Source organism: Vigna unguiculata, chromosome 7, assembly GCF_037176805.1.
Source record: "Vigna unguiculata cultivar grain cowpea cultivar isolate G323 ecotype 2 chromosome 7, ASM3717680v1, whole genome shotgun sequence".
Lineage (NCBI taxonomy): Eukaryota > Viridiplantae > Streptophyta > Magnoliopsida > Fabales > Fabaceae > Vigna > Vigna unguiculata.
The window spans coordinates 6,942,781-6,955,197 of NC_140798.1; the positions used below are offsets into that span (position 1 = coordinate 6,942,781).

Genomic DNA, 12,417 nt, shown 5'->3' on the forward strand with positions numbered 1-12,417 from the left:
TCCCGTGTTTTTTGGGAAATAGTTCACATTCAATGTGGAATTTAATGAAATTTCGAATTTTATTTATTTTATATCAGTAATATTCCTTAGGGATGTTACACGAAACATCAGGTATCTGGGCATCCATCCCAATTAGCATCAATGTAAGAGATGAGACCTGAGACTGTAGACTTGTAAAGATGTAATTCATAATCATGAGTTCCATGAATGTATCACATGATGCGTTTAAGAGCATTCATATGTTCATCCTCTGCGTCATGCATATGTAAACAAATTTGTTGCACAATATAAGATATATCTGGTCTTGTGAATGTAAGATATTACAAAGCTCCTGCTAAATTACGATAATGGGTGGGATTTTTGTAGGAAGATCTTGAATAGATAATGAGTTTAGCCTTAGTGCACATTGGCGTGGTTGTAGGTTTACAAGAAGTCATGCCACTTCGTTTAATAATCTCTTATGCATATTTTCTTTGACAAAGAAATAATATATTTGCATGTTGCGTAACTCCTATTCCCAAGAAATAACTTGAGATCCCAAATCCTTCATATCAAATTCAGAAGTAAGTTGTGACATTATAGATTGGCGAAGAACATTGGGGAATGTAGTGAGAATACTGTCATCAACATAAAGGAGTATGTATGCCATGTCATTTCCTTGTTGATAAATAAATAAAGAATGATCATATTTGCTATGTGAAAAACCAATAGTGGAGACAAAATCAACAAACTGTTGATACCAAGCATGTAGGTCTTGTTTAAGTTCATATAAAGATTTCTTCAACTGACACACATATTGCAGATTGATTGAATCTTAGGAACGTTCATACATGTAAACAATTTCATGAAGGTGACCATGCAGGAAGGCATTTTTAACATCTAGTTGATGAATGAGCCACAATTTGGACACAAATATGTTTAGAATAGTTTGAATAGTGATTGGTTTCACCATTGGGCTAAATGTTTCTTCACAATCCACGCTTACTTGTTGGGACCTACCATAAAAAATGAGACAGACTTTGTACTACTCAAAAGAGCTATCAAATTTATATTTATGTTGAAAGATCCATATAGGGCGAATGATGTTTACATCAAGAGGACAAAGCACCAACTCCCAAGTCTTGTTTTTAATATTCTTCTAACATGGTAGTTTACCAATTTGAGTCGGACAAGGCAACTTCTGGGTTACGAGAAAGGGGGATGGTGTAACCATTGTCATCAAATTAGATTGGTGTTTTGGCTTAAAGATCCCATGCATGCTACAAGTAGCCATGGTCTGGGATATGGGTGGTTCAGGTTTGTGTGGTTGTGATTGAGGTAAGGATTGTGATGGTGTGGCTGTGGTTTCCGGTCTGGAGATTGGAAGAAGCAATTGGGTAGGTTTAGTTATAATGGATTTTAAATTTGATTGGTAGGTTGGGTTATAATAGTGGAATCAAAGTGTTCACCTAATTCTCAAAATACTATTCTAAAAATAGAAGTTAAAGATTAAAGTATCAACGTATATAACTTGACAAACAAATAAATTTAATATTCAAATTATTCAAATATTATTGATCAACATTCTAGTATTTAAAAATATCAAATTGTGAACCTAAATAAATAGAAGTAGTAAATAATTATAATAAAAAAAATAAAAGTTATAAAAAAAATAGTGTTGTTGTTGTTGGGTTGTGGGTCAACCCATCTTCAACCTCGCTCGAACTTGTTTAACCCGTGGGTTAAGTGAGCCGGGTTTAGTTCAACCCATTTTTAAAACAAATGAAATTTTCTCAGTCCAACCCAGCTCAAACCTATGGTGAGCCTGGTTTGGTCACGAGTTAGAACCCCTTTTGGCATCTCTACCTAAAGCTATAGAATTCTCCCTTCACAACCCATTCATCTGGTAACTCTAACTACATAAAACAACCTCAAATCAATTATCTGACCCCACTACAAGGATCACAACCACACAGAGACTCAAATTGAAGAAGAAAGAGTTACACATGACTTGCTTAGCTCATATGCCTGGACAAAACAAATCATTTTTTTAGAAAAGGAGTTAAGGAAGAACTTACTCTATTGAGTATTCTAATTGGATGGATGCGTAGAGTTTTTTGTCGTGAGCTCAGAAGTGATCTCTTATTGAAAAACATATGAGAGATGGATGACGAAGCTTAGAAAGAAGTCAAAGAAGATTTGATAAGAAGAGTTTTTAGACAAATGAACAAAAATTTTTTTTTTCTGAACTTTTAATCATAAAACCTATTTACAGTTCAGTCTTTTATTAATAAATATCCATATATATTTTGTTAAATCTCCTCTAGTTTTATAAATATCCAATTTTTATGTCTTTACACACTTAAATTTCATGATAATAATAAATTGTGTCAATCATAATGTGAATATTATAAATAAATATATCCAAATATATCTGATTTCAATATTACTATAATTAAATTTTAAAGTAATTATAATATAACTATGTCTAATTAAATTAAATTTCTCGGTACGAAAGATTTTGATAATATTATTTTTCTTGTTAGAATAATTGTTAACTATATATTTACAAAGAAAAAAGAGAATATCTCAATATTCACATATTCTAAAAGATATGCTAATGATTTTGTAAAAGAAAATTACATACACATATATCTTGATTAATTAATGTGAACATGTAATGTAGTAAAAATGCATAATGTGACTAAGAATAAGAAGAATGAAATGTTAAGATTAAGAATAAATCAACCAATTATTCTTTTAATAGTAAATTAATCCTACTCAAATAAACTAAGTTCATAATACAAAACAAAATTATATTCTAGTATAAGGAGTTTAAGGTGTGTTGAAAATTCTACATTAGGTAAAAATGACTAAGATAAAGAATATATAAGTAGAATGACTCGCAAATCCATTATCTTAAGGTTTTAGGTTAAAAGTGGTGTCTTAATCTCTTATATGAGTTTATTCACCATTCAGTGGTGTCGAATCTTCTCGGTGTCTCCCCTAACAACACTTCACAGTGGTACCAGAATTGATAGTTCATTATGATGACGACTCATATGAGTATATTACAAAGTAGGTGAAGAATTCTAATGTTTAAAAGTTGGTTACCGGTAAAATACTTCTGGGTGCTCCAATATAGAGAAATTCACACTTGAAAGAGATATGGTTAAAAATTTGTGTCATATAAGACCGAAATGATGTTGTTAACCTAGGATGACATCCTAATTGAACAAACATCTTGGTCACAACAACAATGCACACCTTGATCATATTGGATTTCCATATGAAGGATAATATGACTTGTAAAAAGATTAAGAAAGTAAGATGGATTAGCGAAACACTAAAATGTCTAAGAAAGGTAATTTAGGCCTATCAAGATAAAAGTCCATGAAGATACTATAAATAGCATTATTCACAAGGTAACTCTTAAGTATTCATTCTGACATTTATTATTGTCTCGTGCACATTCTAGAGTGTCAAAGTGTCTTTGCAGGTATCTGGTCTAGAGAGCTCATAGGAAAGACATATCGATCTTTGTAGGTAAATAGGATGATACATCTTAAATCCACAACAGAGAAGAGGAAGATCCAGGAGTAATTCTTGTGGAGACCAATTGTAAGCATATTTTAGTCCTGCAAGAACAAAATTCAAGACGAGTTGAAAGTCTAACGTTGATAAAAGTAACTAAGATGAACAATATAAAAGACCAACAAATCCATTACCTTAAAATTTTAAATTAAAGTTAGAGTCCTAATTTCTACGTAATCATATTTACATCTCTTAATTTGAAATCTTCTTGATATCTTCACTCGAAAAATCTGAAAATTAAAAAGGTTTCTTCTGCTCCAACATTATTCGCTTCATAATGTTCTATTTTTTGAAAAAGAATAATGCGGTAGAGAATTGTTTGTTCATAGGTTTTATAGAAGAAGACAAGAAAATGAATCTCCTTTAAAGATTATTTGGAAAACCAATGAATGAACCTTTAGAATGGTTTTACAAGACAACTTTATCCAATCATATTTGGTAGGGTAAAGAAGGTATGGTGTCACAAATTTAAGGTCACATCAAAGTAAAAAGTGCAATCAGAAACGATTAAGAACATAGAGACATATATATCTTTGACTTATTTAGGAACATCGTTATGGTACTAGAAGGAAATTAGTTTGTTTTAGGATGCACAAAAGGGGGGCAAAAATGCCTTTAATTACTACAACGGAATCATTGCAACCTATCTATCTATGTGTCAATTGGGAACAAGATATGATGCTTATCAATGAGAATTCAACTTCAAATAGTAACACTTTCACTTTGCATGTGCCATGAATCAACTATGCTTCGGATTTCATAGCCTACATAGCCTTCATTATAAGGATGCCATTTCCTAATCATAAATTTTCATTCTCTAACTTCTTGTCGCAATCCTATCGAGTGCCCATCATGAGTCTGACAACTAATTCCCAACAAATATTTTTCCAAATGCCTTTTCTTCTTATGTTTTATGTTATTCAATAAATTTCGTTTCTTTTCATACAATTTAACATTTTATTTTATTTTATGGAAAATTAATTATATGAAAGGATGATTAATTAACTTTAAACGAAAACGCGGAGTCCCATCACACGTTTTACCTTGTAAACATTAATGATTTTATCGTGATAGTAAAAAAAATGTATCACTCCAGTTATGAAGAATTTAATATATAAAATATAAAATATTAAAACAAACATTAAATGGTGAGACTGGTGAACTACATACTCTAGTTTTTTACTTTTTTTTAACTAGGGAGGACTGTGCTTACATATTACAAAGTCCAAACATTATTTGTTTTTTTTTATTCTCAGAAAAAAACATTTTATATTGATGCTGTAAATTTCCACAACCTTAATTGGTGCTAAAGGAGTACTTAAGTATATGTTAAACCGAGCCACCGAGCCACATACATCACTGCTCATGACATGAATCATGAGTGGGGAGAACACATTTTGTACCATTTTTTCTCATACAAATATGGAAAGATCCAATTTGTGATAATTGGGCCTCTTTGGCCCAATACAATTTACGAGTACAGAAGCGCCGGAAGAGGGCCTGAGTTTTCCTTGAAGACAACATCATCGTTGCCTATTGAATTTTTTTAAGTAGAAAATTATCTTTAAAATAAGAAAGAACAAAAAGAATATTTATTTAAAAAAACTTTAGTATATGAAAAAGGTATTAATTATTTATTTTTAGTTACTGAGAATATAAAAAATTGAAATCTATATATTTAAGCCTAAGACAAATGAAACGGCACTCAAAATTGAATTCTTGGTGTGAAAATGAGGAAAGTGGAAGCGATGGCCACGTCTTTCGCCTTTCACTATGAAAACTCACATCCATCAATCATCATAATTTACGATTATGCATCTTTACTTTTCCTACTCTAAATCAAGCACATTTAGAATCCTTTCCCTCAACAAATTAAGCAATAACTATTCCTTGATCAACTTTACTTGAAAACTGAAACAACAATAATTGATGATGATGGGCACTCAAAAACAACTATGTTCTGTCCTATGTCTTTCTCTAACACTTCTACTTCTCTCAGGTATCTATCTATCTATGCATCATTCTCATTACATTTTATACCAGAAACATATCATAACTATGGGCCTATGGTTCAAAACCAAGAAAAGGTATCATAACATTATGTTTTAAAATGATACGATGTTAGAAGAGATTAAAGAAAATGACATATATAGGGTTGTGTGCAATTAGGTGAGGCTCAATCGAAACGTATTATGCAGTATCTTTCCCCGACAACGTTGTTCGTTTTTGGAGACTCCTACGCTGATACCGGGAACCTGAAATTAAGCGAACCCTGTTCCTGGAAAGACCCTTACGGTGTAACTTTTCCCGAAAAACCATCCGGAAGATTCTCCAACGGTAGAGTTCTCACCGATTACATTGGTACGTTTTCCTCTCTTTCTCTTCTTCCACACAATTAACAAAACTATGCAAATTCAGACTCTTCTCTGTCCAATTCAGATGCTCTTTTCTTAACTTTAAGGATTTTAAAATTTCAAAACATTTCAAAAGGGTGAATCATTCCCTGGCCCTTGAAAAAAATTTTAATCCTTTCACGTAGATTTAATAAAAACATGTCACGTTTAATAATTGTAAAGTTTTCAACTTTATCACCATCTTCATAATCTCCAACGTTTTTCCATCTAAGTCTTTCAGTTTCCTGTTATTGGGGGAGGTTTCGACCATTTTTCGTTTCTTAGATGGTTAGCCTAGTAAAAAAAATGTTCCTTCCACGTCGACTTTATGTCCAATGCTAGAGGCATCGATGCCCAAGTTTCGTTGGAATTTTCAAGTTCAATACGAGGTCACTTGTATATTATAAATTGACTTTATCTCTAATCGATGTGAGACTTTCATTATTCTATCATGTCGGTAGGTTTGTGCCATCCAACAATTTTTGGAGATTGCTTTGGCAAGTTCTTCTTCATAAAGTTCATAGGGTTCGTTTGGTGATACACTTTGGATGGTTTTGAGTGTGATATAAAACAGTGTCACATCATTCTATAACATTTGAAATTATTACATGTTAAGTTGAAATGTGAGTTCATTGATTTTATGTAGTGTGGCAATTTGGGTGGTTTTGATTGTGATATAAAGTAGTATTAGATCTTATTGTAACATTTGAAATTATTACATGTGATACACTCTTGATTGAATCTAAATGAAGTTTAAAATTTTAAATTTATGATTTACATGGAGAGGAAAGTAGTATCAGATCTTATTGTAACATTTGAAATTATTACATGTGACACACTCTTGATTGAATCTAAATGAAGTTTAAAATTTTGAATTCACGATCTACGCGGAGAGGTACCGAAAACAGGATTTTTAAGGACATGAGAGCCTACACCATTTAAAAGTTGTATTTAATGTGTAGAAATATAATTTTCCCTGTTCTAAAGTTTTCTATATATTTCATCAGCTAGGTATTTGGGACTGAGATCCCCAGGTCCATATAAATTATGGAAACTGATGAAGCATAAATTGCATAACGGGATAAATTTTGCATATGGTGGAAGTGGTGTGTTTGACACATTGGTGAATAGGCCAAATATGACAATCCAAATCAGTTACCTAGAGCAGTTGATCAAAGAAGGTGTGTACACCACCTCAAGTCTCAATAAATCAGTTGCCTATCTCTCCATTTGTGGAAATGATTACACTACTTTCATGATCAAAGATGGCTCTACTAAGGTAAATTAACTTTATTGATTGAAAGAGTTTTTTGCAATGAAAAATAAAAGATTTAGAGAATTTTGTCGTACATTTATTAATTAATAGTACAATAAAAGGAGTACAAAATCAACTATAGTAACTTGAACTAAAACTCAAAACTAACTATTTAATTGAGTTGGTTTCTAACATATATAACAACATAATAAAAGGCTAATAACAAAACTCAATTATTATAATACCTCATATCCTCTTTCTAGATGAGTCACGGATGTTACAAGACCTCGACTTGCATACATTTGTTTAAAAGAGATTGGGATATATATTTTTTATGAAGATGATATATATATATATATATATATATATATATATATATATATATATATATATATATCATCTTGCGATTGTAATGAAAGTTAAGAGTAGAATGAGATTTTATATATTGAAAATGGTTTTTTGAAAATATATTTTTAGGAGTATAATAGTCATTTAAAAAGTGAGTTTTTTTTTGTATTTGTAGAAAAGACAAAATTGGAAGGATAGTGTCAAATAAGTGAAAAAAAGTTTAGATCTCAAAATATTATGTCATATGAAACCATTACTTATTGAATTTTAACAAAATTAAATATCTATAAAAGAAATCATGATATCCAACAACATTCTTTATGATAACTTTAGACGTATCCCAATCTAAATGGGAAAAGGCTTGAATCCACTTAGTATTATAACATGAATAAAACAATCTAATTCATAGGCTTCCTTTCAAATATTTTTAGTTCATTAATGCTACCTATAAGGGAGGTAATTTGTAGAACAACAAAAATAGTATCAAGCGTTGTACTCATCAAATATATGAGTTTTTCCATCATTCTCCTAAAAGAAGTAGGAGGTGTCCTTCATAAGAATTCAACCTTACAAAATGAATGACATTACTATTAGTTGGTTTATATCCAATTAAACCATATTCAAAATTAATTTTGGAGAACTACTTCCCACTAGAGTTGTTAATTTGACCCATGGCCATGACCCACCATTGAATAAGCCTATGGTTCGTACCCTAGCCTTGGGGTAAGATTAAGTGATTTCACTCTTAAGATCTTCACTCCCATCATTGATGCAAGTTTGAGCCTGGAGACTAGGGGTTCGTACCTTGACCTTAGGGCGAGATTAACTGATCTCACTCTTATGTTCTACACACCCCTCACTAATGCAATTTTGAGTTTGGAGGCTAGTGGTTCGTGCCTTGGCCTTGGGGCGGGAGTAAGTAATCATCGTCATGTACATAATGGTTACGACCTTACATAGCAAGGGAAACATATCTCCCTCCTCCCTTCGGATGTCGGTTAGAGGTCGAGGTATTGTATTATGGGAATGGGTCATGATGCTTGGTCACAACAATCATTAAGAGGTCAAGTAGGGAGTGATATCCTATAACTGTCTTGCCCCCTAGCACCACTCCCTATATTTGTGTCGCAAGACACGGAGGCGGTTACTGTAATAGGTAGATCATGGGTTTGATAACCATTTAACAGGCAAGAGATCACAATGCTCGGCCACAATAGTCATCAAGAAGTCAAGTAGGGAGCAATATCACATAATTGTCTTGCCCCCTAACACCACTCCCTATATTTGTGCCGCAAGACATAGAGGTGGTTCTTGTGATGGCTCGATCATGGGTTGGATAATCGTCTAACGAGCGTAAGAAAAATGGAAATGTCTGATTTGTATAAATATGGGATGCTTCCATTAAGCAGTGTAGATTTTCAACTGATACTAGAGACCAGAGAGTGAAAGAGAGTTTACATAACAAGTGTTTCCAACTTAGGCATCCATTTCAGCTTATGCAAGAACAATCCCATTTTAGGGGGTACAAAATCAGGGGAAAAAAAAGTCTAGCCCCCAAAGTCCCTCTAAAAGTGAGTTAGGGTCAAAGTCAAGGTGGGTTTGGCCCCACTACAAGAGTTTAATTAATTCTTAAAAACAATAGTTTCATCTTGGGTCAAAGGTCGAGCCGGGCTATTTCGGGTTGAAAGCCGAGAAAGATCGGTCCAGGTTGAGGTCGGGATGGGTCGTCTTTGCCCAAAATTTAAGACGAGCTGTTCTGGGACAAAATTTGAGATTGGTTGGTCCAAGCTGAAGGATGAGACGAGTCAGCTCGAGTTGAAGGTCAAGATTGTTCGGTCCAGGCAATAGAACGAGACGAGTTGTCTTGGTTTGAAGAATTAGATGGGTCGCCTAGGCCAAAAGTCAAAACATGCAAGCTTAAGTCAAAGGTTGAGACGAACAAGCCCAGGCTAAAGTTCTAGACAGCTGACCCAAGAAGAAGGTCAAAACAGGTTGGTCGGGCGATGGTCAAGGCTGGCCAACCAAGACTGAAGGTCGAGATTGGCCGATCGAGGTCAAATGTAGAGATAGGTCCACTGGGATCGAAGATAGGGACGAGTCAGCCAAGATCAAAGGTCGAGACAAACTAGTCTGAGTTGATGGTCGAGACGAGCCTTTTGGGATTTTTTTGGCCCTAACCCACTTGAGCAAGACCAAACCCTGTGGGATGGACCAAATTTATAGCTCTACTACCAACAAAAACATTAATTTCATTAAATTAAATAACTTTTATATTACACGTTTTATTATTTCTATTTTTTTAATATTTTTAGGTTTTTTTTTCGTCACAACATTTAGGTCTCTGAATCTCAAGTGTTGAATCACATATATCCTTCAAATGATTTTCCTTTAAACATTGAATTCTTGATAATATTATATTTTTTTGGCATAAAATTATTTAATCAATATTTGAAAGGTAAGGTGATATGAATTTACCCATTATCCAATGGAAATAAGGATAAGACAAATTTTATACCTCTTAAGTATAAAAATAAGAAGGTGATAAATTTTAGCTATAGAAAAAAAATAAATCTGCATGTGTTTCATCATATTATCATCCTATAATAATGCGAAAGAGTTTTTAAAAGAAGAAAAAACTTACAAAAAATACTTACCATAGATTTGTTGATAAAAAATATATAAAATCAAATATGTAGAAGTTGAAATTGAAAGTTGAACACTAACCATCTAACTAATTATTCTTTAGCACATCTAAAAACATAAAAAAAATAATATAACAACAAAATTGTATAATCGTAATATTAATTCATAGTACTTTTCTACTTATCTAATGTTTTCTCCTTTCATGGAAGAAATTACCAAGCTTTAGATTTTAAATGGTTTCTATTTTTATAAAGTTAATTTCTTTACAAATAAGTTAAGTGACAACTCTAGTCCACAATTAAAAGTGTTTTTCTCCACAAGTTGTAGTAAATAAAGTTAAATAGTAATTTTAGTTGCTCCAATTCCTGATTTACGATTTTCAACACTCCATTTTTCTTCTATTGTCTTAAAATTAAAAAAAAAAATTATTCTAATATTCAATTTTGCATAAATTGATTTCTGTTATCTTTTTTATTATAATGAGTTGAATTCTTTCTTGATGACTTGTTCTTCCACTCCAAACGGCAGATTATGCTATCTTCTATATCTTTAGAAAACATGTTAACATGTTATTCTAAATCACTCACAACTAACATGTTAAATTTTTGAAATTATTAATATTCAGTTTTCTCAGTGAATTTTGACTTTACTTGTATAGAACTATCCATCATTCATTGCTTCAATGGTTAATCAAACCGCCATGAACATGCGTCGCATCCATAGTTTGGGAGTGAGGAAAGTTGCAGTGGGTGGTATACCCCCTCTTGGATGTCTTCCTCCATTCACAGGTTTATATTCGTATAAACAATGTAATAATACCTTGAACAACTTCATTGCTATTCACAATCACCAATTGAATCAAGCTGTGACCAAGTTGAACCAACAGGTGAAAGATCAATCCACCTTCCTAGTTTTTGATATTTACGAGAGTTTCATGTCAGTGTTGAACAATCCATCGAAGAGTAATATTAAGGAAAAGTTCAAGGCTTGTTGTGATGGGATAAGCATCAGGTACATTTGTGGGAGTGTTGAGAACAATGTTAAGAAATATAAGATCTGCGACCATCCTGAATCAACTTTCTTCTGGGATGGCTTGCACCCAACTCAAGCAGGTTGGCTTGCTGTGTATCAACAGTTGCAAGTCACAAGAACTTTTCAGCAAATCCGGCACTAGAAACATGTCAACAATGTAGTTATTTATAGGTTTTCTACTTTTTTCATAAACTAAATGTTATTACAAGACAATCATTTTAGTGATAATCTGCTTAATTTTGGTTTTCTTAATAATCATGTTTTAATCTTGTTTTACAGTAGTGAATTTTAAGTATAATTCAATCCTACAAAACTTGGAAGAGAGAAAGATGATTTGAATGTTTTATTGTATGTTGGAGATAGGTACATATACTTAACAGCATGATCTAAATAAGGAATGTAAGTATGCACAACATAATTACATAATAGGTTTAATTATGTCTTTGGTCTCATTTTGGAGTCGAAATCTCAAAATAGTACCCAAATTTTTAAAAGTCTCAAATTGGTTCCTTTTTTTGTTAAAACGTTTCATGTTTGCCCTTTCTGTTAAGTCAAGGTTGACGCCGTTAGAGGAAGTGTCACGTGTCAGTTCCTCGATTTTTTGAATTTTTTTATTTTTTATTTTATTTTATTTTTTTGAATTTTGAATTTTGAATTTTTTTAAAAAAATCAAAAAAATTGTCATGTGTCAAGTTGTCATCGTGCCACGTGGTAGTGACGGAGTGATGTGGCAGTGACAGTGACATGTGTCAGTATTATGTCAGGTGTCATTTCCTTAGTCTCAATTTGGTCCCTTTATTTTAATTTGTCTCAATTTAGTCCTAATTTTTGTAAAAATTAGCAATTTTGTCCCTCTCCAAATTGAAATCAAATTTAATTTCTATATAAATGTACACAAATATTTCCATCAAAATTGATATTTCAAGTAAATATTTTTAACCAAATTAAGTTCATTTAATTAATATTTTACATTGAATTTTATTTAAAATGGTTTAAAAGTTGTTAATAGAAAATAATGTTAATAGAAAAAAATTCATAAATTAACTAGTTCATGTAACAATAAAACACATATAAATTTAAAATTTGAAAACAATTTTAAGTAAAGTTGAATGTGAAACATAATTTTAAATAAACTTAGCTATGTTAAAAATATATAATAAAAATATAAATTTA

General features: G+C 32.0%; 1 protein-coding gene across 1 annotated transcript; it reads left to right on the forward strand.

The window, feature by feature from the left end:
• The first annotated feature begins 5,405 nt into the window (after positions 1–5,405).
• Positions 5,406–11,499, forward strand: LOC114192678 (GDSL esterase/lipase At5g03610-like). The gene is made up of 4 exons (XM_028082457.2): positions 5,406–5,572; positions 5,743–5,934; positions 6,974–7,245; positions 10,871–11,499. Exons 1-4 carry the CDS (start codon positions 5,503–5,505, stop codon positions 11,384–11,386), a joined length of 1,050 nt encoding a protein of 349 aa, XP_027938258.2. The 5' UTR covers positions 5,406–5,502; the 3' UTR covers positions 11,387–11,499.
• The last annotated feature ends 918 nt before the right edge of the window (positions 11,500–12,417 follow it).